Raw genomic sequence first — 22,588 nt, 5'->3', positions numbered from 1 at the left:
CAGATGGTTCACATGTGCTGCCAGACGATCGATCCAATGTAATGAACTTGTACTTTTTTTCAGTTTTTACCCATGAGCCGAAAAATATTATTCCCAAATTTCCTGGTACCAGTTTTTCACGGATGCCGCCCATTATAGTCACTGCGGAAGGTATAGAAAAGCTTATCGACAAGCTGAAATTATCAAGTAGCCCCGGTCCTAAGAGCATTTCTGCCAAAATACTTAAAGCCACCAAAGTCCCAACCAGCCGTATATTGCAGATAATATTTGCCGAGTCCCTCGCTCAAAGCGCTCTTCCAACAGATTGGAAAATTAGCAAAGTAGTTCCTGTACTTAAAAGTGGGAACCGGTCTGGTCCATGAAAATATCACCCAATATGTTTAACATGCATCGCCTGCAAAATAATGGAACGCATCATTTATTCTCAAGTTGCCATACACCTTGATAACAACGCATTCTCCTTCGCTAATCAACGCGGTTTCCGCTGTGGTCTTTCTTGTGAGTCGCAGCTTTTTGAATTCACGACTGATCTTCATTTAAACCTTGATTCATTTTTCAAACTGATGTTATATTCTTAGACTTTTCTCAAGCTTTTGATCGTGTTCCTCACTTGCGACTCATCAGTAAACTTTCTTCTCTCAGCCTAGACCCATTAATCTTATCATGGATAAAATGCTTCCTCACCGACCGCTTTCAGTTCACCGTCATAGGAGGGCATCCTTCAGCCCCAACCAAGGTTCTTTCTGGCGTTCCACAGGGCTCAGTCCTTGGCCCGCTTCTTTTTCTCATCTATATTAACGACCTTCCTTGTGGCATTTCATCACCAATACGTCTCATCGCAGATGACTGTGTCCTCTACCGCCGAATTTCATCTCAAACCGACCAGACCACGCTTCAGGATGACATAATTTTAATAAATGACTGGTGCAATAAGTGACTCAGGCAGCTTAATATCTCAAAATGCAAGTTTATGCAAGTTTCGCGCAAACGCTCTAACATCACCCACGTGTACTCTTTAAACTCAGTCAACATTTCACAAGTACTAACGTACCGTTACCTCGGTATCCTAATGTCAAGCAATCTAAATTGGTCCGAGCATATAATTAAACTGGTCGCGGAGTGCTCCAAAACACTGCTTTATTCGAAGAACATTATCGTTGTCGCCCCCGGCCGTCTGTAAACTGACATATGAAACATTCGTACGATCCAAACTCGAATACGCGTGCGCAATCTGGTGTCCACATTAGACTTATCTCATCAACTCTTTAGAATCTGTGCAGAACCGCGCCGCTCGCTTTATATCTTCAAAATACGACTACAAAATCACTATCAGCAGTATAAAATCATCACTGCATCTCCCCTCATTGGTCTTTCGCCGCAAGATATCACGACTATGCCTCTTTCACAAGGTACTCTATCATTTCACGCATTTGCGCCAATCTTTTCTTCATCCACCAGAACGTTCATCTCGACGCCTATTCAATAGCTTAAGTATACAGCGCCTGCATGGATGAACATCTGCTTTTATTAAGTCATTTCTACCAATCGCAATAGAGGAATGGAATGAATTGCCAGATTCTACTGTCATGGAAAGTGACCCTGTCAAATTCAGAGACCGGTTACTGTCTTTCTTCGAACATTAAATTTGTCTATATTTCCTTTCTCTCCCACAGTTTGATCTGCTTGAACCACTCGTTTGTAAATCCCCTTCTCTACTCGATTGATTTTTTGTAACTGTTTTAATTGTGTTCTCATTTGATGCTATTGAGTGTATTCGTTGTCCTGATTGCCCTCATTTTATGTTTATATATGCTTTACTAGATTTGTTCTTTTTTTCTCAACCTCTTTGGCTTTGTTCTTGTATTGTCCTACGTACGTCGCCCCCCTTATGTAATACCCTGTGAAGGGTCATTAAGGGATCAATAAATGATGATGATGATGATGACGCCGTACGCGGTCATTCCTTACATTAATGACATTTCCCTCAGTCTCAAAAAAGGTAGGCGCAAGAGCTGGTGTAAAATTTCTCATGTCAACACCCAATCAATTAAGAAGACATGTGCGCCAAAGTCAACAGCGAGCAAAGAAAAATCAATGACAGAAAAAGCACCGGAAAAAATATGTGAAATTTGTGAAGAGGGTTTGTAAAATCCCTCTGTCATGCGGACGCACCTACATTAGTCAAACAGGGCGCTGTTTGAATGAACGGCTTCGAGAGCACAAAAGATCCCTAAAGGGCGCCATCAGCAGTGAATTAGCAAAACATTGCAGAGGGCATGAATGTGACCTGCAACTTAGCAACACAGTGGCCATCACGTCATAATTTGATCAACGGACCAGGGAGATTGAAGAAGCCTTTAACAATCGACAAAGAGCGACGTATAAGCGTCAGCATACTTTCGATAGCGTTTCCTGGCAGCCAAATTGATTATCTGCGTGCGTTGTCCTAATCTTTTACCGCGTGTACATCTTATACGTTTGTCATGCTTCTGTTCTTTCCTTATTGCACGAGCAAGATGTATATATTCGATCGAACCTGGATTAAAAATCTGGTTTTTGGTCAGCGTTGATTCCCGCCTCTCTATTCTTTGTTTCGTGCTGCGGTGTTCTCGCCACAAGAACATAAAATGTGCTAGAATTTTACACTCAAACGAAATATGAATTCAAAAAGTCGCCCGATCCCGCCCATATAACAGGAAATAGCAGAGCAATACAGATGTAATTTCAGTTTATTAGATGTGCTGTTTGCATTTAAATGAATACAAACAGGAGACGCATGTGTATGCACCATTTAACGCACAATGTACGGAGCACTACGGCACCAGCAAATAATAATGGCCAAATTTTTCTCTAGCTCGGAGAAATCTGAAAAAACGAAGCAATATAAAACAATACAGGCTAAAAGTTGATGGACCTTAAGCAAAAATTCTAAAGGGTACAAAAGCATATATGCACACGCAAAAGGAAATGCATGTAAAGAGCAACCTGGGTGCCAAAAGAAAAGACGATAAGGGCGTACGATGCAGATACGCGGTTTCAGGTCACGGATATTCTGCAGGGTTAAACCTCTCTCTGGCTTTGCCTCTCGGACGAGCCTCGGAGTAAGCTTGAGCGTGTTATCAAAACAGGAAGAAAAAAATTAATTCTACGAGGCGAAATTAAAAAAATCGAGCATAAACCAACATACCTTGACGACATTGTGAACGGAAACCCGTGGATGAAATAAAATGCTGCAACTATATACATGAATTCAACGCAGCCTTCTGTCCTGCGCCTTCTCACGGTACAGCGAGCGCTCAAACATACGCCTTACATCCTCGTTACACCCCCGTTTTATTTTCTTGTGACTAAGTGTGAAGATAAGACTGCTTGGAGCCGGATTGAAAGGGGGACGTCTTGAGGTAAGAGCCCTGGCGCGTCGCACCCATGGTATAGCAGACCGCGCGTGCGGAACAATACGGCGTGGGAGGCGAGATCAAGGGGATCAAGGCACAAGAAATCCGGGCGTGGGTGGGTTGAAAGTCAGCGACGACAACACAACACAAACTATACCGCTGCGACAGCACGGCAATGTAGGTAGAGCAGGATAATCCATGGGGCACTCGCAGGAACTCTGGCGGGCTTCCGAAGATCTCTCCCACCTATGACCGCAGTCGACGGCCACGCTGCCACGAACAACACGCCACAGTCGTTGGAGGCGCTGAGGGATGCAGAGTGCGCGCCAGGAGTCGCCCATTGCCTTGAAATCCGCTGCCGCGAAAGACGCCTGTAAGAGCGCCATTATGGTGTAGGGCGGTGAAGCTGCGCAAAAGACGCGATGCGCCGCGCGCCACTGCATCAGTTCCAAAAGGAATTATGTGGGCATGCCGAGGTGCGAGGGAAAGCTGCCATGAATCCGTAGCTACGAAGTTCACGAGAGCCCAGTGATGAGAGCAAGAGCTGCCGCGCGCAGGGGCTTGCGCGCGAGCGGCTAGGGGCTGCGCGAAAACGTGTGCGCAAGATGGCTTCCGCCCAGCGAGGGAGCCGGGCGAGCGCAGCGAGGAAGCCGGACGAGCGATGGGAGGCCATTACTGCCCCTCTGCTAGACAGCAGCGCAACGAGGACTGCTGGTAGTTGAAGATGCCTGCAGGGACCGCCGCACCGTGCTGAAGTTGGAAACACTGTTGAAGACTGGCACCTTGGTGACCGCCGCTCCCGGCGGTGCGATGAAAAGGCAGACCGCCGTCGCCTGCCTGCCTGCAGCATGGAGCCGACGGCCCACAAGAGAGATGCGGGGGGAAATTCGCTTCCTTCGGCTGTTCGAACAAAACTGTTTGAGTTCTCAAAACGGCGAGTGCAAGAGCAAAACCTTCTCTCCCCGTAGCTCTTGGCGCGAAGGAGAGAGAAAAGGGAGCGAGGAGTCAATTTGTAACTTTTGTTAAAAGCATTGGTCCCAGAAACGTGCTCCCAGTTACCTTTCTGGGACCAAAATTTGTTTTTGTATCTGCTTAACACCCTCGAAAAAACGTTTCTAGGACATTAGTGGTCGCATTTCCCTTTTGCTTCTTTCTGTGCCCTGCGTCTACGGCCTGCAAATGTTCGATAAATGTTTTACTGGGACTGGGACCTTCCATCCTTTCTGGGCGCACCTGGGGAGGTACGTTGTTTGCAGGGGTGCAACCGCGCCGTTCAAGGAATCACAATCCGTTGGCCCCAAAGCCCCGGCCAGCCTCCGATGGGCGCAACGCGCCGGCCTTGTCCTGTCCCCTCGCGACTCCCCGCATTGGGGTTATGATGTTTAGTTTGCTACGGCTGCTCACGGCGCAAGGGGGAAACGACCCGCCAGCGCCTAACCTAACCGTGCTCCCTCAAAGGCATCGGACGCTCTCTGGGGCTGAGGTCGCTGAAATGCAAGCCGGAGTTTTTGCGAGAACTACGTCGTCGAGTTCGGGGACGGGATACATCGTAACGCTGGAAAGACGCCGGTGCAAACGTAAACGAAGCGACGGTCGCGGCCCCCGATAGATGCCTTAAACGTGCGGCGGCGGTAGCTTTCATTTCGTCTGATGCTAGGCCGCACCGCTAGCCCCCAGAAATCAGAGTCTGCGTTTACGTAATCTTTCACGTCACCCCGTTCTATGACGTCATAAGAGCTCTCCGTGACGTCATAAGAGTTCTCGAGTTTGAATTGGAGTGGCGGGAAAAGCTTTTTCAATTTCGAATCCAAGTTTATTTGAAATAAATGCATTTTTCGCTCCCGGACAGGCGGCAATAAAGCCATGAAATGCCGAACTATCGGAACTCAGTGTCCTTTTAAGATCATCGTAAGGGCGATCGACAGGCGCAGAACGTAGGACATCGCGAACATCCGTAGCAGTTGTAGGCCTGATCACACCAATGACGTGGGAGAACCAGGGCATCTGCGAAGTGACACGGTGCCGTCGGAACAAGGCCTCGATGGCCAGGAACCAAAGTTCCGAGTTAGGTGACCAAAAAATGGGGAGCTCGAGAATGGAGACCGCATGCTCACGAGGTGAGAGCGTAAGAGGGGACGGAGTCGCTACAATATCGGAGGAATCCATGGCTATGTTTTAAGCGATGGAAGCCAGGCAGAAAGCCGTAGAAAGGCGGGATGTCGAGCTCCGAGCGGCGGTTGGCCTAGCGAAGCGCCTGAGGCAAGCGCGGGGCAGGAGCAGAGAGCCAAGAAGCGATATCCGGAGTCACGAAATTTGTGGAGAAGGACAGGCACAAGTCGTTGTCGAGTCCCAACAAATATATTTGACAGGTCCCGCTCAGTCAGACGGTAGCGGGACAGCACGCCGCCGCCATGCCGCGCACCTCCACCTCCTCTCCTCCTCCGCAAAGCCCTCTCCCGCACGCGCTGCAATGCGCTCATTATCGGGGGTTTTAACGCACATCACGAAAGCTGGGGCTACTCGAAGAACTGCAAGAAGGGCATGGCGGCCTGATCCTTCGTCCAGAACGGACAGTTATTTCTTAATCATTTTTCGGACCACACCCGCATCGGCTTCTGCGCCCAACGCAACACTAATCCGGACCATAGTCCCTCCTTTATCCCTTCCCTTACGGCGTGGTTCAGGTGTCCGCCGAGATGTGAGACAGATACTGCGACATTTCGTTTCCGCAACAATCAACAACGAACCATCTGCGAAAATATCTGACGCGGTGTGGACGAACGCCTGTATCTTTCTCGGCAGCGACCACTTCTTTCTCTCTAACCGCCATGTCCTCCCGCCAGCGCCTCGCCCATGTGGTGGACTGGGGTCGGTTCCACCACTCGCGGCGACATGCCCCCAATTTTAACTCAGACCTTTCTCATGGGACCACCACTTTGATCAACGATGTTTCCTCCGCCACTTCCACCATACTTACCCTTCCTGACTTATCCACGGCTGGCAGCCGCTTCCTGCATCAGTGGGAGGCACATCATCTCCTGCACCACCTCTGCCTTTCAGAGAAACATAACCGCTCACTGCACCTCCGCCTTGTTCGCCTCTCTATTGAGATTCAGGAGCACTGCTCCTCTCTCACCAGGCAACAGTGGGGCCAGACTTGAGACCGCATGGCCGGTAACCCCGGGCTAAGAAATACGTGGACACTCTTACGTGTCTTCATTGACCCATGACATACCAAGGCCACGTACCGCAGGCATGTGACGCATCTCCTACACTCCTGTCCGCTCTCTGATACCGACTTTCTTCTTGCGCTCCAAGATCGCTATCTCTGAACACCACCCCTCTTTCTCACTCTCTAACTACACCGGCACCCCTAATTCTGCGCTCAACGCAGACATCACACTAGGGGAGGTTCGTTCGGCGCTTGATCAGCTTCGCACCACCTGCGCACCGTAGGCAGACCAACACTGATGATGTTCTACAGAGGAGCTCGCAGGTCGCAAGCTTACCGAGATGTTGCGTCGCATGCACGCCCCTGCTGAAGATCTAGCCACTTCACACGACAGCGCGCTCCTGCGGGAACTCTTCCTGCAGCGGCTGCATTCACAGGTGCGCATGATCCTGAACGCGTCTTCGTCTGAGACCCTGGCCGATAAGATTATGGACATCGGTTTCCACTCCGTGGTCACAATTAATAGCCCTCCTGCCCGTCAGTTCCCCAGTGCAGCTGCTGACGATTGCTATGCGCGTCTCATCGCTGCTAACGAGGAACTCATCCGGCAAGTAGCTCGACTTGCAGCTGATGGCGGCAGTGGCGTGAGCAGCACGACCGACACAGAGGCTAACCCGACTGTTTACTTTGCTGCAGCTACGCCGGCACCTTGCACGCACAGACAGCCGCCCATATTTTTCCCGAAGAAGCCGACACGGAGCATCGTGCGCCGACGATTGGGCCAGAAGTGGTGACGTCAGCGAGCTTCGGCTACAAAAGCTCGGGGACAGCGTGGCCCACTCTTGACATGGCGGCAGTGGCGTGAGCAGCACGACCGACAAAGACGCTAACCTGAATATTTGCTTTGCTGCAGGTCGGTCATTTTGCTTTATATATTTTTGTAGGTTGCAAGCTGCCAAGCCGCTGCTGCCATTTGTAAACTGCTGGTCTTGTGATTTCGTCGCAGCTTGCCTCACACTATCATGTCCAAAATCAGCTAGGAACTTGCACTAGAAGAAATGAAGAAAGAAACCAATGCTGAATTTAAAGCTTGCAGGGAATCACTTGAATGCGACGTCCGCAATGAGCTCAGAGAAATAAAAACCAGCATGTCATTCATCAGTGAGCAATATGAGGAGATGAAGGACGACGTCAAGAGCACAGTTTAGGAAAACAAGGAATAGCGTGAAGAAAGCGCAATTTTAAGAGATCGCTGTGATTTTCTTGCTGTCCAGGTCAAATTGTGTGAGGCACGGCTGTTACATTGTGAACAGTATTCGCGGAATGCAAATGTAGAAACAAAAAGGATACCTCTGAGCACAGATGAAAACTTGCTCGATATCCTGGATGAACTTGGCGAAAAAGTGGGCGAAAGTGTTGCGCCTTCCGACATTGACGTATGTCATACGGTGGCCGTTTATGGAAGCAAAACAGAGAAGTGCGTAGTCGCACAATTTGTCCATCGAAAGAAGCCAGACGCTTTCCTTGAAAAGCGCGAAAAACGAGGCTGTCATGTGCAGACCTTGGGTTTGAGGAAACGAGTTCAGTGTATGTGAACAAGAACTTGTGCCCAGATCGCGAGCGCTTGCTTGGGCTGGCTGTCAGTAAGAAGCGCGAATCAAACTGGAAGTTTGTCTGGGTGCGCGGGGGCCAGATCTATGCACGGATGTCTGAAAACAGCACGCTGCTAAATATAACAAATAGCAGTGACGCGGCCAAGATGACCTAAGAAGTTATCCATCATGGATTGCTATAACCTGCTTGCTCCAGCACAGTTAAACAACCTAGTCAGCGCAAATGCCGTAAAACTTTTTCGCTTGAACTGCCGTTCAATAAACAACAAAGTTGATGAAATAGAAGCCCTTTTTTCGGTTTCCAAAATTTCTTTTGACGTAATTATGTTTACCGAGACCTGGTATCAAGATGACGCAAATTATTTAGTTCTAAATAACTATACACATTTTGTTCTCAATAGACCTGAGCGCCGGGGTGGCGGAGTGTCGTTACAGATATTGAACACGGTAGCTGCAGTAGAAAACAAACTATTCACAGTTTCTACCCCACATATTGAAACACTGACAGTAGGAGGTGTGAATAACCTTTTCACTGCTCTATACATCCTTCTGATTGAACGTTTAGAGGCTGTCTAGACGTTCACGAAAACCAGCAAGTATTATATTTATCGGGTGATTTGAATATTGATACGCGATGTGATTCAGCACCACAACGAGGATTCATAAGCTGACTAGATGCCTATGGCTTTTTCAATCTTATCAGAGTACCTACACACATCAAGTGCTCCACATCTTCCTGCATTGATATTGTAATCACGAACGCAGAAAAATGCGAGAAAAAAGCTGGCACTGTACTGTCCGACTTAAGTGACTATCTCCCTGTTTTTGCCTTCGTCCCAGCTGAACGCCCTTATCGAGTTCCCGCAGCAGCCTCTCCACATTTTCGACGCACTGATATCACCACACTTGACCGTTTTCGTTCGATCCTATAAGAAACAAGTTGGGACGATGTGCTATCTTTAAAAGACGTGAATGAGGCGTATAATGCATTTTTGCTCAAGTTAAAAACTATGATAAATGTTTTCCGCAAGTCCGTCCGCGCAGACGCAATCCTAAGAAGCCGTGGGTTACGCAAGAACTGCTGCGCAAAATAAAGACCAAAAAGAAAATGTTTGCGCAATTCATCAAATCGCGGCAGCCTTCCAAACTTGATAAATGTAAAAAATACCGAAAACAGCTAATTCGAGAACTAAGAACGGCCAAGTTAAGGCAGTTTAGTAATGCATTCTTCGAAGGATGCAAACGAAATGTTCACAACCAGTGGGACTAATTGAACAAATTACTAAATCGCACCTCAAAAACAACTATATCGCCAATAATGAAAGATGGTATCCCAATAAGTGGGGAGGAACTGTGTAATGAATTTAACAATTTCTGCGTTAACGTAACCGAAACATTATGCTGTCCCTATGACACAACTGTGGATTACGCGTATAAGAGGCCATGTATTCCGGAATCCCTGTTAATGTAACCCTACTCACGAAGACGAAATGATGACAGTGTTTAGAAATCTTAGAAATAGCACAGCTGAAGATAAAGATGGTTTTCAGGTCATGCACTTCAAGTTTCTAGTTGACATACTAGCCCCAGTGCTAATGCATATCTATAACCTAGCTTTAGCATCTGGCATGGTTCCAAACGAAATGCAGGTAGCAAAAGTGGCTGTCATTCACAAAGGTGGTGCTACCTCGCATATGGCGAATTACAGGCCTATTTCAATTCTTCCGATATTACCTAAAGTTCTGCAAAAGATTCAGTTTTATAAAACTTAAAACTTTATAATACTTTTTTCAAACATTCAGTTAAACATTCAGTTTTATCAGACGGTCAAGTCGGTTTCTGAAAACAAAGGTCCACGGAAATGGCTCTAATTAATCAAAAATAGATAATAATAAATGTGTTTGAGGAAAAGCTCCTAGTAGACGGAATATTTGTTCAGTTTTCAAACACATTTTACTGCTTAGTCATGATTTGCGGGCACATAAACTCAATTACTATGGCATTAGAGGAACGAGCTTATCTTTAGTTCAATCATATTTGAAATATCGTAAACGAATGGTCTTTTTTAATCACGCTGTCTCAAACCCACAACCTATCCTCTATGGTGTACCCCAAGGCAGCATTCTGGGGCCGCTATTATTTCTTATCTCCATTACTGATATATTTTCTGCTCCTCTTCTTGTACACATAATAGCGTATGCAGACTACCTCACAATGCTTGCCTCTGGTAATACAGAAACTGACCTACTAGCACTCGGCAATCAGTTCTTAGAATTCCTGCGTCAATGGTCATTTAAGAATTTCCTAAAACTAAACATTACCAAGACTAAAGCAATATTGTTCCGAGCTAAAACAGAATGGTGCGTGAAAATATCGACCTTTGGTTAGCAAAGGAAAAAAAATTGAGATCATGCCAGCTGTGAAATGTCTTGGTGTTGTTTTGAACGAGTCTCTTAATTGGGATAAATATATTGAGAATATCTGCGCTAAAATAAAAAGGATTAATAGCATCCCATGTCGCCAGAGGCACACACGTCCCTCTAAAGTGAAAATATTAATTTACAATGCATTTATAATGCCACATAAAACTTATTGTATCATGGTTTGGGGGACAACAACCAAGCAAAACCAAATTAAAAGTCTAGTTTTCCAAAAACGAGCAATTAGATAAATAGCTAATGTGCCATGGTGTACTCATACGGGTCCCTACTTTACAAGGTTTAATATCATGACAATCTCAAAGTTATTCCCAATTTAGTTAATCTCTATGTATGAAAACGCTCTTTCCACAAGAATGAATTCCTTTTATCAAGTCTCCACCTGACTCGTTCGATTCCATCCTATAATACACGGAACAAAATGTCATGCTGTGTACCTATCTGCCGCACCACATACAGTAAGCAGTCACTGACATATATTTTATCACACTACCTCAGTATTCTGCAAAAGAACTGCATCATACTTGAAGAGACTTCACCGCATAATTTAGTCACACTTATTCCCATGTTTGAATGTACATAGTTCGTGATTAGAACATAGATATATAGCTTCGTGTACCTTCATTTTACTTTCATTGTACCTCGGTTGATTGTAAATGAGTTTGCTGTGCATAGAAATGTGGAGTAGATTTTGTCAAATAACGTCCAGAAATAGTAGAGGAGTAGCTTCATGCAAATGTCAGATGTAGATACTGTGTGGCTGTATTTCTTTTGTGCTTGTGAGTGCACTCTTCCACTGCTGTTGTGATCAGCTGCTGGGCTGTACACTCCGGCAGAGGGCGCAGGTTGGCTCCCAAGCTGCAACAACGCAGCTTTTTGCTTTGCATCCTCTCTCCTTTGTTGCTGATGTAACCTTGAGAGAGCTAATAAAATATATCATTCCTATATCGTGTTGCCGCCCTTCGGACGCGCTGGCCGCGTTCCTCGTCTCTGCCCATTCGTACCACCTCCAGTCCTCCTGACCACCATTGTCCGTCCCCCGGCACCTTTTTTCTGCTACCACCGTCGCTACGGGTCTCGCGCACGCAAGTGATCCCAGCCCTGCGCTTAGGCGGGCAATGGTCGGGCCGAACACTGAAGGCGACTGGCGTTCTTGGCCCAAGACTCAGTCGCCTCTGCCACGTCACCGATCGGGCACCAAAGCTCGCTACCTCCTCGACATTGGTGCCGAGACCTGTGTCCTTCCACCTACGTTGGCCGAACGACGCCGTCCTTCAGACTCGCCTGCTCTGACTGCTGCCAACGGACCGACCATACGGACATATGGTCAGAAGTCGGCGACTCTCGACATCGGGCTCCGCCGTACCTTTTGCAGGGTCTTTGTCATCGCGGAAGCGTGCACGCCAATCATCAGCACATGTTTCCTATGGCACTGCAGGCTCCCAGTTGGCATGCCGCAGAACCGAATCCTGGAGTCTGTCACGAACTCAGCAGTTCAAGGCGTTTCATGCCGCGCTCCACCCCTCGGGCTCCTTCAGGCGCGCACCACTCTCCTCGACCCATGGTCCAGCGTACTTGCTGAGTTCCCGCATGTCTTCTGACCCCCATTCCTTCAAACACTGGTCTCTCACAGCGTGACGAATCATAATGTGACGACTGGACCTCCCGTCTTTGCTCGCGCTCTTCGCCTCGCATCGGATCGCCTCGCTATCGCCAAACAAAAATTTGAGCACATGCTGGACCTTGGCTGCATCCGTCCCCACTCGAGACCTCGACGGAGGGTATGATACCTTCCCATGGTGCCCTCCCCCTCCAAAAAAAAGACGGATACTGGCGACCGTGCGGCAATTACTGTGCGCTAAACAAGGCTACAGTCCCTCACCCCTACCCGATTCCCCACATCCAGGATTTTACATCGGCCCTTCAAAGCTGCATTATCTGCAGCAAGGTCGATCTTGTGAATACATATCACCAGATTCCCGTTAAGCCCTCGGATATTCCGATGACCGTCATTATTGCGTCTTTTGGCATGTTTGAATACCTACGGATACCTTTCGGCCTTCGCAATGCGGCCCAGACTTTTCAACGATGGGTTGACTAAGTCTTACGCGGTTTGACTTACTGCTTCGCCTACCTTGACGGCATCCTCCTTCAGCTCCACTGCAGGGGCCCACAAGCTCCATCTGCGTCAGGTGCTCGCAAGACACCCCATACAAAAAAGTTCTATGGGCGTCTATGGAAAAAGCTATGTCCGTCTATGGCCTTTTATGAACGTCTATAAGCACTCAGAGGTGCTTATTGAAAGCTATTGAAAAATCTGTGCCACTAATGCTATAGCTTTGGAACCATACAATTGTCTTAAGCTCTCTATAGAAAAATATATCAGCCTGTATAGACAGCTATAGACAGAAATAGGAAAGGTCTATAGCTATTTGGGCCAAATTTCCATAGCCTGCCATAGGACATTTTTGTATGGGACAGCCACTTTGGCTTGGGGTAAATGGCCCCAAAAGCGATTCCTGTGTCACAGAGTTGGATTTTCTCGGCCATCGCGTCAGAACCCCCGGCATTCGCCCGCTACCGGCAGGTGTCACCGCTATCAGTTTCCTGGACCCACCACCACCCGGCATCAGCGCGAATTTCTTGACCTCGCCAACTATTACCGACGCTTCATTCCTCGCTGCGCCGCCATACTGCACCCTCCTCACCGCGACCTCCTCCCGCGCCACTGCAAGCCGACCGCTCTTGTCGCTTGGACCGATACTGTCGACCGCGTGTTTAACGTCATCGAAGAAACCATCGCCGGCGCGACACTCCCGGTCCATCCCAAATGCGACACCCCCACATCCGTCAAGGCTGACGCATCAGGCACTGCTTTCGGCGTGGTCTTGCCTAGTTCGTCAGTGGTACTTGGCAGCCAATCGCCTTCTTTTCCGTGAAGCTCGCGCCCTATGAGCGCCGCTACAGCACCTTAGGACGACAACTGCTACGACATTATTGGCCGTGAAGCACTTCCGCCCTTTTCTTGTGGGACGCACCTTTCATATCCTCCCACAAACCTCCGAGAACTGCGTTTGCCTCCGGCAGCACCTCCTATACGCTTTCTGTGAAATCAGGCAGCTCGCCTACAATTCAGAATTTACCTGCAACATTGGTCACGTCATCAGCAAGTCGAACGCAGTTGGCGGCGCTTTCTCGTGCTGAAGTCAATGCGACGGACAACGGACGACCAATCGCCTTCACGGCTATGGCTGCTACTCAACGAGCCGATGACGAGCTGCAACAGCTTCTCACGCGCGCCATCTCTCTTGTGTTGGGGGCGCCTTGCTCCCTGACTGCACCGTTCCCCTCGTTTATGACACGTCGACCGGTCGCCCTCGCCCCTACTTGCCTTGATCATACTGCCGAACCATCTTTCATGCCCTCCATTATTTGGCCCATCCAGGCATTCGCGCAACCCGACGTCTCGTCACATATCGTGTGGGGACTCAGCCCCGCAGCTTCCCCTTGTGGTTTGCTTTGACGCGGTGCACCCTCCCATGGCATCGCCTCCGCCCCCGGCGCCCCGTGAGGTTCCCTGGTTAGTTACCTTAACTAACAAGGAAGGGCGCTACGGAGAGACTGCTTGCTGCACGCGTGCGGGACACAGCCCACAGCATCAAGCTATTCGGGCTGGGGAACGTCGTCGGGAGTAGACGTATCGACCGCGGCGCTCCGCTCTCCGCCAGCGGTGCGAGGCCTCGTGGGGAGGATCGTTCTCCCGCATCTCCTCCCACGCGGCTACGGAGTCTCCCCTGCCCCTAGCGCTCGTAACCTTGTTGGTGAGTCGGACGTCCTCGATTCCTTAGCGTGTTTTGTTGCTACTGGCATTACTGTTGCTGTAGCAATAAATGCCTCGTTTGTGTCAGTCAGTGTGTTGTTCCATTGTTCGCCCAGAGTAAAGCCCGCCGTGGTCGGCGTGCGCTCAGTAGCGTACACGATCAAGGGGTGAGGTCTGGCGGTTTCGAACTGTGTCAGCCGCGATTAAACGGGAGAACGTATTTATCTCCTCCTATTAAAACCCCACACTCGTTACGTCTGGCCTCGCATAAACGTCGACGTTCGTGGCTGGTGGCGAGTGTGCCTCCGCTATCAGCAGTCGAAAGTGCATTGAAGCACTGTGACTCCTCTCGGCGCCCTCCCGTCCCCGGACGCACGCTTCAGCCATCTGCACGTCGATATTGCCGGTTCCCTTCCTCCCTGCTGGAACCACCGCTACCTACTCACCTGCAATGACAGGTAACCAGATGGCCTGAAGCGATGCCTCTTCCAGACGTCACGGCGCAGTCGATCACAAGAGCTCTCATACTCTCTGGATAAGCAGCTACGGTGTCCCTTTCCTCCATTACGACTGACCGTGGTCGTGATTGCAACTCCCCTTTATTCGCCAACCTATCTCTGCCCTTCGGCGCCAGTCACATGAAAACAACATTTTAGCATCCGATTTTCAACGCTGTCACCGAAAGTTTTCAACGGCAACTGAAGGCTTCACTTACGGCGTCCGCTTTCCGTTCACCATGAATTGAGCGCCTGCCGTTTGTCCTGCTTAGCCCCCGCACCGCACTAGACAGCGACTCTTCCATCTGCGCAGCCGAACTAACGTTTGGTACTACTCTTCACGTCCATGGATAAATATTCGAGGACACGCCACCCGCCCCTGTCGACATTTCTTACTATGCTTCTCGTCTACGCAGTGCTACGAGCCTTGTCGTCCTTCCACGTCAATGACAATATATTCGCCGTCTCCGCGTCCCCCGACCATCAGCGCTGCACGCACGTCTTGTTCGCCACGGCGCTGTGCGTCCACCTTTACGGCCACCATACGGTGGTCCTTTCCAGGCGATCCAGCGAGCTCCTAAGCACTTTATTCTCCTCATCAACTGCAGGAAAGATACCGTCTCCGTATACCGTCTGAAACCTGCGCATTTTGACTACGACGTCATCGCCACCTGCACAGCTGCATCCCCTCCCGATCATGCCAGCCCTCGCCGAGTATCGTTCACGCCAGCACCATCCGCTCTTCGCCAATCATCCTTTACTCATAGCTTCATCGCAAAAAAAAGGGGGGGGGGGGCTGTAGCGTGACGTAGTGGTGCGGCCGCCGAAGACGACGACACTCCCCAGCACGCTTGCCAGACGACAGCAGATTCGATTTTTCGTCGCTGCACAGCGGAATGGCGGCGGTGTGCTGTCCCGCTCCCGTCTGACTGAGGGGTCCCGTCAAATATATTTGTGGAGACCCGACAACGACTTGTGTCGGTCCTCCACAAACTTCTATGCTTCCCTACTTTCGCAGCACCTGGTCGACTTTGCGTTCGACGCTGCTTGATTATTTTATCCCTCCAAAAACCTACGATGCATACCCAAAGATGTTCAGTTCTAATAGTCTAACCAGGCCGGCTTGGCTACTGCAAAATTCCACCGTCCTCTTCTGCATCTAATTTTGACAAGCGTAGCAGAGTGTTTCGGGTCGTAATTTTTAAAGAACACATATCCAAGTCATAGATTCTTGTGTGCCTATGAAACTAACTTTTTCAAGAATGCCCCGATAAAATTATTCGCTCAAGATATCTTGAATTCAGTCAAGCGGACAAACTCCACCGGAGAACCATCCCCGAGTCGTTAGGTTTCCGCATGTGTGGTTTAACAAGAGAAGCTGACAACGAGGCCCATTTAAATTGCATTTGGGACGACGTATGCAAGGAATGCCATCGTTCCCGCAGGAAAAGAGCTTCGGTTCTTCTAATTAAATCGCACTTTTATAACCGGTCGCCTATCTGTACGAGGTGTTCATTTACCTACGTGATCCTGGAAAGGAAATACGTTTCGCATATGTGCGGGTTTTGAGTTGGGCTCCTGTCGTTCAGCTCGGTGCTTTGCACCGGACGTCTCACAGTTGATGTGGCCAAAAGATATCCTCATACCAATGACAAATCTCCAGGAATGCCGATAACAGACACATTCGAATTTTCCTGACTCGCGCGAAAAATCGGTTTCTTGACAACTTGGTTGGTCATTCTAGGCGTATCTCCTAAGAAGATCGAAAAATTAATCCTCCACTGAAGCTATATTTCTTCAAAACTTGGGAAGGCGTGGGCTGCACTACTCTGAAATCCGGTGGAAGCTAATGATGTTTCGACCCACAGTTGTGGCCACGGATAATTGCTCTTTGAACAGTCTTGATAACGTTATGTTAACTTTACACCCCGCCCACTGATTATTAAACTAGTTGTGCAGCAATACACGCGCCCGCAGAATAAAATATCCCACTTAAAAACGACACCAAGTTAATAATAATTTAGAACACACGGAAAAAGAATGCATTGAGCAGAGCCCATGAAAGGGCAAGAATGAGAAACGAACTGAAGGCAAACATTTGTGCCCTCAACGACTCATGGAGGAAGCCGAGGACATTATTGCATCTTAATATACTCAAAAATAGCAAACTGATATTCCTTGATATTTTGAATTTTTACGCAAAAAACTGAAAATATCAAATCTTTTTCTTCACTATACTTTATATCAAGTCCAGGATTTTTATACATTAATGTAATTTTGAGGGAACTGTGGAATATTGTAAGATACAGTTACAGAAATATCAGATAATCGTCCACTCTTCCGATGCGAAGGCAAAAAGCTCTTTTAAAGTTTGTACATCGCTCGCATAGAAAAACAATGCGAACTCACCGAGGGGAGATCTCGAGATGTATTGATTGGTAATGATAAATTTTACGATATGTTTAAAAAAATTCGTTCATGGATTCTTTCTCGTTGAAAAAAGTTCTTGTCCAGAATTTGTGGGTATAGAGAGCCTTATATGCTGCTTTTTTACGTTGCCTCTGATAACTTCGCCTCTTGGACGTATTACATTTCACGTCAACAAATAAAGGTTAAAATTTAGCATCATTATTTATACATTTATTTATTTTATTTATACACAATACCTGCAGCGCCCTCATTGAGGCATTGTTGTACGGGGGAAGCATCATGAAAGCAAATGATTAAATACTTTAATAGAGGCAAATGATGCAATATACTGAAAAAACCCATGTACTATCAGAGGAAAGGTAAAAATGAAAAGAACTTTGCAGAAAGACAAACACGCTCGCGACAGACGCGGAGAAAATGAGATCCAAAATACAGCACTGTTTTAGCAACTCGGAACCAGAACACAATGCAATGGGATAAGAAATATTGCTACACTAATGTTAACAGTGATACTGAGTCATTTTAACGTAATGCAATCATATTAACAGGTGGTTTTGCAAAGCATTGTAAAGATGTGGGAGGGGAAGCAGCAATTTGTGCAAGCAGACTGTTCCAATCATGTATCGTTCGTGGGAAAAGACTAGATTTGAATGTGTTAATTCGGGAATTGTACACGCGCACATTTAGTGGGTGGTCGGTGCGGGCGGAAACGTAACTTGCCTCATGTACGTATTTCTCTTTTCGAATACCAGTTTTGTCAGTAAGCACATTATAAAAGAAGCAGTCTTGAATATTTTGTCCTTTTTTCAAGTAACGGCCACGCCGATCTGTCGCACAAATCAGAATTGCTTTTTCCGAAATTAAAATCCAGTTCCTCAATATTCTGTTTTGTATGCGGGTCCCAAGCGGTGCAAGCGTGTTCAAGTGCAGGACGTACAGTGTTGAGGAGCCTTGTCTGGAGCGGGCCGACGGTGCTCTGCGGAGCAAGTCAGCGCCATCTCACGTTAAGCTCTGGGTTCGAGTTACGCGTCCCGTGCACATGCGCTGCCAAAATAAAGTGGTGCCTGCTCGGGGGTTCTCGGCTGCATTTCCGCTCAGTGCTTGCGCTTCACACCGCCAGGGACGCGCTCAAAGATATGTAACAGCGACCGGAAAACCAACGCGTTTCGCGCGAATCATGAGACATTTAGGGAAGCAAGTGCTATCGGGTGATTACGCGTTTCAAACACCCACCAGGCTGAGTGCGCGAGATTTGGGATTATTTGGTTGTTTTATATCTGGTTCCGTCGTATCCGCATAAGGTTACCACTTTACCAGCGCGCACGATGCGTTGCAGGCGTATTGTTTGATGGCGTGTCTTTGTGATGCGCTATCAGCTACAAAGGACACTGCATTTGGCATGCGTACAAATCTTGCAACTTGTATCCAGAAACGTGCGATCATCCGCTATCACTCGCGCTTGCTTGCTGGCCGCTCGTTACACTCGTGAAACGCGGCGGCACGGCGACACCCAGGCCATCGTCAGAGCGTCACTAATGCAGGAAGCGCGGCCCTGGCGACACAAAACTAAGTCGCAAGACGGAGGCTGGACAAGAAAGCGATGAGCAGGCAACCCTCTGTTTTTGCTGCACGGGACGCATAACTCAAACCCAAAGCCTTACGTTAGATGGCGCTGACTTACTCCGCAGAGCACCGGCGGCGCGCTCTAGACAGGGCTGCTCACCACTGTACATTGGACATGAATAACGTCCCCTTGAGTGGAATTGGCGCATCCCTAAAGTTCCGTCGGTGGAAATTTAATGTGCGGCTGGCTTTAGCCGATTTATAATTGGCATGTGTATTCCATGAGAGGTCAGCAGAGAAAATGACTCCCAAGTACTTATAAGTTGAAACAACAGATATGTCTGAGCTACCAAGAAAACAGTCTGTTTGGATTTTTTTTTCTTTTTCGTAAAACGGATGAGATTACATTTGTAGAGATTTAGCGCCTTATTTCATTTTTCGCACCAAGGGAACACGGAGTTGAGGTCCTGTTGTAAAGTAGCTGCATCTGCTTCCGACGAAATGTTGCGGTAGATACAGCAGTCATCTGCATAAAGTCTGCTTTTACTTGAAATGCTGCTAGTGAGATACTGCGGAATACCTGAAGTCACCCCCACACTTGCAGAAATGATTCCGCCTTAAACTACGCATTGTTGACAAGATATGCCTTTATCCATGTTAGGAGTGCAGTCTGGATATTTAAATGTAAAAGCTTCTGTTTTAATAGGTTGTGAGCGACTAAGTCGAACGTTTTTTGAAAGTGTAGAAAAATACAATCTATCTGACCAGGGGGATTTAAGGAAACGAAAATGTCATGGGTGCAATTAGCAAAAACTAATACATTTGGAATATACTTCGGGATATTTATAAGATATTTTAAACATATTTTGTATTCATGAATGCACTAAATATATGTCTGAAATAGGTTCCTGAAATTTTATGCTTGGTATTCGAAATATATTCTTAAAATTTGTCAAAAATACGGCACTTAAAGCATGCTTCGAGCACGTTTCAAATACGTGAAGAAGCATGCATGCGGTTTTAGCATCTAGTCAGTGTATTAAACGTGTACTTTCATACATATGAAATTAATTCGTCTGAAGTGTACTTCACTTAAGGCATGTTTCGAGCACGTTCCAAACACGTGAAAAATTATGTATGCCGTTTTAGCATCTTGCCAGTGTGTTAAAATTGTACTTTCGTAAATATGAAATTAATTCGTCTCAAGTATACTTCAATTTTAACAAACGGCCAGTCCTTTTAAACATATTTTCAGCACACGTTTAGCTGCCGTAGAACAATCTAGTGCTCGAAATCACGTTTCGGCAAATGGCCTTTGCATTTTCGCAATGTATAGAAAGTGTACTTGTTCAAATGCGACATTAATTCGTCCAAAGTTCACTTCAATTCTAAGGAATGAGCAGTCCGCGTAAACGAATTTTCAGCACACTTCAAGCTACCGTTGAACAGTCAGTGCTCGAAATAGCGTATTGGGAATGGCATGTTGCCAATGCATTTAAATTGTTCTTTAGTAAATACGAAATTAATTCGTCCGTAGTGTACCTCAATTTTAACAAATGGGTAGCCCTCGTCAGCATATGTGCAGCACACATGAAGCTGCCATGGAACAACCTAGTGCTTGAAATCACCTTTCCGGGAACAGTGAAAACTCACTTTTCTGTCGTCCATTCGTTTATGTTATGTTCTAGCAGAGAGGCAATCACCACTTATTTAAATTACGTGTGGACAGCGTGATAGCATTACACCGGAAATGGCTCCATGCGCGCCTCCGGGCACGAACATGCCAGCGAGAAGGACCCCGACTGGCAAGACTGACCAGCTCCCGTAGACGCCCATGTATTTATTGGTTGACAGTTCGACTCCTGACCGATGCCTGATGCAGGTTACTACTAAAAATTTGGTTTTAGATAGACCGTAGATGGTAACGCTACCATTTCGGCACATGTGCGACAATTTGGGAGCCCACAGTCCTTGCGCAAAAAGCGCCTCACCGGGCAAGACAACGTGTCTCCCCTCGGGGGGCATATATAAGCCAAGCCAAGTACACCGCTTATCGGAGCAGTTCCTGTTTGCTGAGGTCACTTTCCGGTGGCATTTCCTGCGTGACGACATCTTTCCCGTTCCGGTCCCGTCACGTGACCTTGCATTGCCATAGACCTCTTGACGACAACGCGTTTTCTTTGGGATGGTCTCCTCTTGCTTATAACCAGTTAAGTCACTGCTCCTGCTGTTGACAACATTGATCAGTATTATCGGGTGAATCCCACCAGCCCGCCGTTTGTAAGCCGAGCCGAAGTGAATATATTTGTAATGTTTTAATTGCCTATTTTAATGAATTTATAATGTTGGGTATTGCATTTAATGTATATTTTTAGCATATTTTATTGTATTATTTTATATCACTTAGTAGATTTTTAATGTATGTAAAGCGTCTTTTTGGTATATTTCTCATGAACAATAAATATTCTAAGCGGACAGAAAACGCATATCTGATGCATTTGATAGAATGTTCCAAACAGTACTCCTGGCGTACATAGAAAGCATTCGTATGGCAATTTAAGGATAGGAACAAACAAAAGCAAAATTAATACGAAATTTATACAATGTATTCGAAATGCATGTTTAGCACAGCCTTTCTTCGCTAAGGGTGAATTCTACGAGCTGTGTTTCACGCGAGAAACCGGACCACAATCCATGTGGCGTCGAACAGAGATAGTTATTGTTTTGTAGATGGCTAACTGGGTATATACTACATGCTCGAGTGATTTGCAAGACACTCTCGTCAGAGATATGGGCGATAGTTACATGTTTTATTTTTATCACCGCTTTTATATATTGGAACTACATTGGCGGTTTTCCAGTCAAGAGGTATATCACAACTTTCTAAAGATTTTTGAAACAATTCAACTAGATACGGGGCCACTGCAGCACCACAATTTTTCAAACCGCAATTGGAAATGTTGTCCGGCCCTGGTGCTGATGTGCCCTTAATTTTCTGTAATAAAAGCACGATTCCCCGTTCAGAAATTTCAATGTCATTCATTCTGGTCAGTATGCTTGGAGACTGAAGTACCGTATTTTGGGCAGACTTTCATACGCGGCATTACGTACAGTCGATGTCACCATCGTAATTACAAAAAGTACAGGGTAACTTGCCTGAAAAACGCCGGACAGCTTGGGCGCCTTCTTCATGGCGGCGACGGTCCGCTCTAGCCCCATGATCCCTAGCACCGAGAGGCTGGCATTGGGGAAGACCTGCTTCGCTCCGAGCACATAGTGGTCGGCAATTTGTTTGGCACTACTACGGGACGCCAGGTCTCTCTCCACTCGTCGCGGCGAGTAGCTCACACCGTAAGTCGTTCGCACGTGTTTCTGCCTGTTTGCGGCAACCTGGAATTGACACAGCTGCGCTGTCAAACACGTCTGCTGCGGAAACCACAGACGCGTACGAGCAACGGAAAGCTTATGTGACATTGGCGACAAATCTCATTTAGGAAAGATATAAATGACAAAAGCAGTTAAAACGAGCAAAGTGCCGTCCTATCTTGGTGGCTTCCACGTTGAGTTAGACATAAGGTTCTACCAGAGCTCTAAGACATTCCTTCTGTAGTCAAGAACTTTGAACTTTTGTTGCAAGAAGTTCCGCTTGTGTCGAGAAGC

General features: G+C 47.3%; 1 protein-coding gene across 1 annotated transcript in view; it reads right to left on the bottom strand.

The window, feature by feature from the left end:
- Nucleotides 1-14,228: 14,228 nt before the first annotated feature.
- LOC144108631 (uncharacterized) overlaps nt 14,229-22,588 on the bottom strand; it is a 71,353-nt gene continuing 62,993 nt past the window's right edge. Inside the window, exons 5-6 of the mRNA XM_077641818.1 lie at nt 22,085-22,318; nt 14,229-14,246 (exon numbers count right to left, since the gene is read on the bottom strand). Coding sequence (XP_077497944.1) covers nt 14,229-14,246; nt 22,085-22,318 — 252 coding nt within the window. The remainder of the gene's footprint in view (nt 14,247-22,084; nt 22,319-22,588) is intronic.

The sequence above is a fragment of the Amblyomma americanum genome, chromosome 10, assembly GCF_052857255.1.
Source record: "Amblyomma americanum isolate KBUSLIRL-KWMA chromosome 10, ASM5285725v1, whole genome shotgun sequence".
Classification (NCBI taxonomy): Eukaryota; Metazoa; Arthropoda; class Arachnida; order Ixodida; family Ixodidae; genus Amblyomma; species Amblyomma americanum.
Note: the sequence above shows the minus strand (reverse complement) of the source record. Positions and strands in the feature narration are given on the sequence as shown.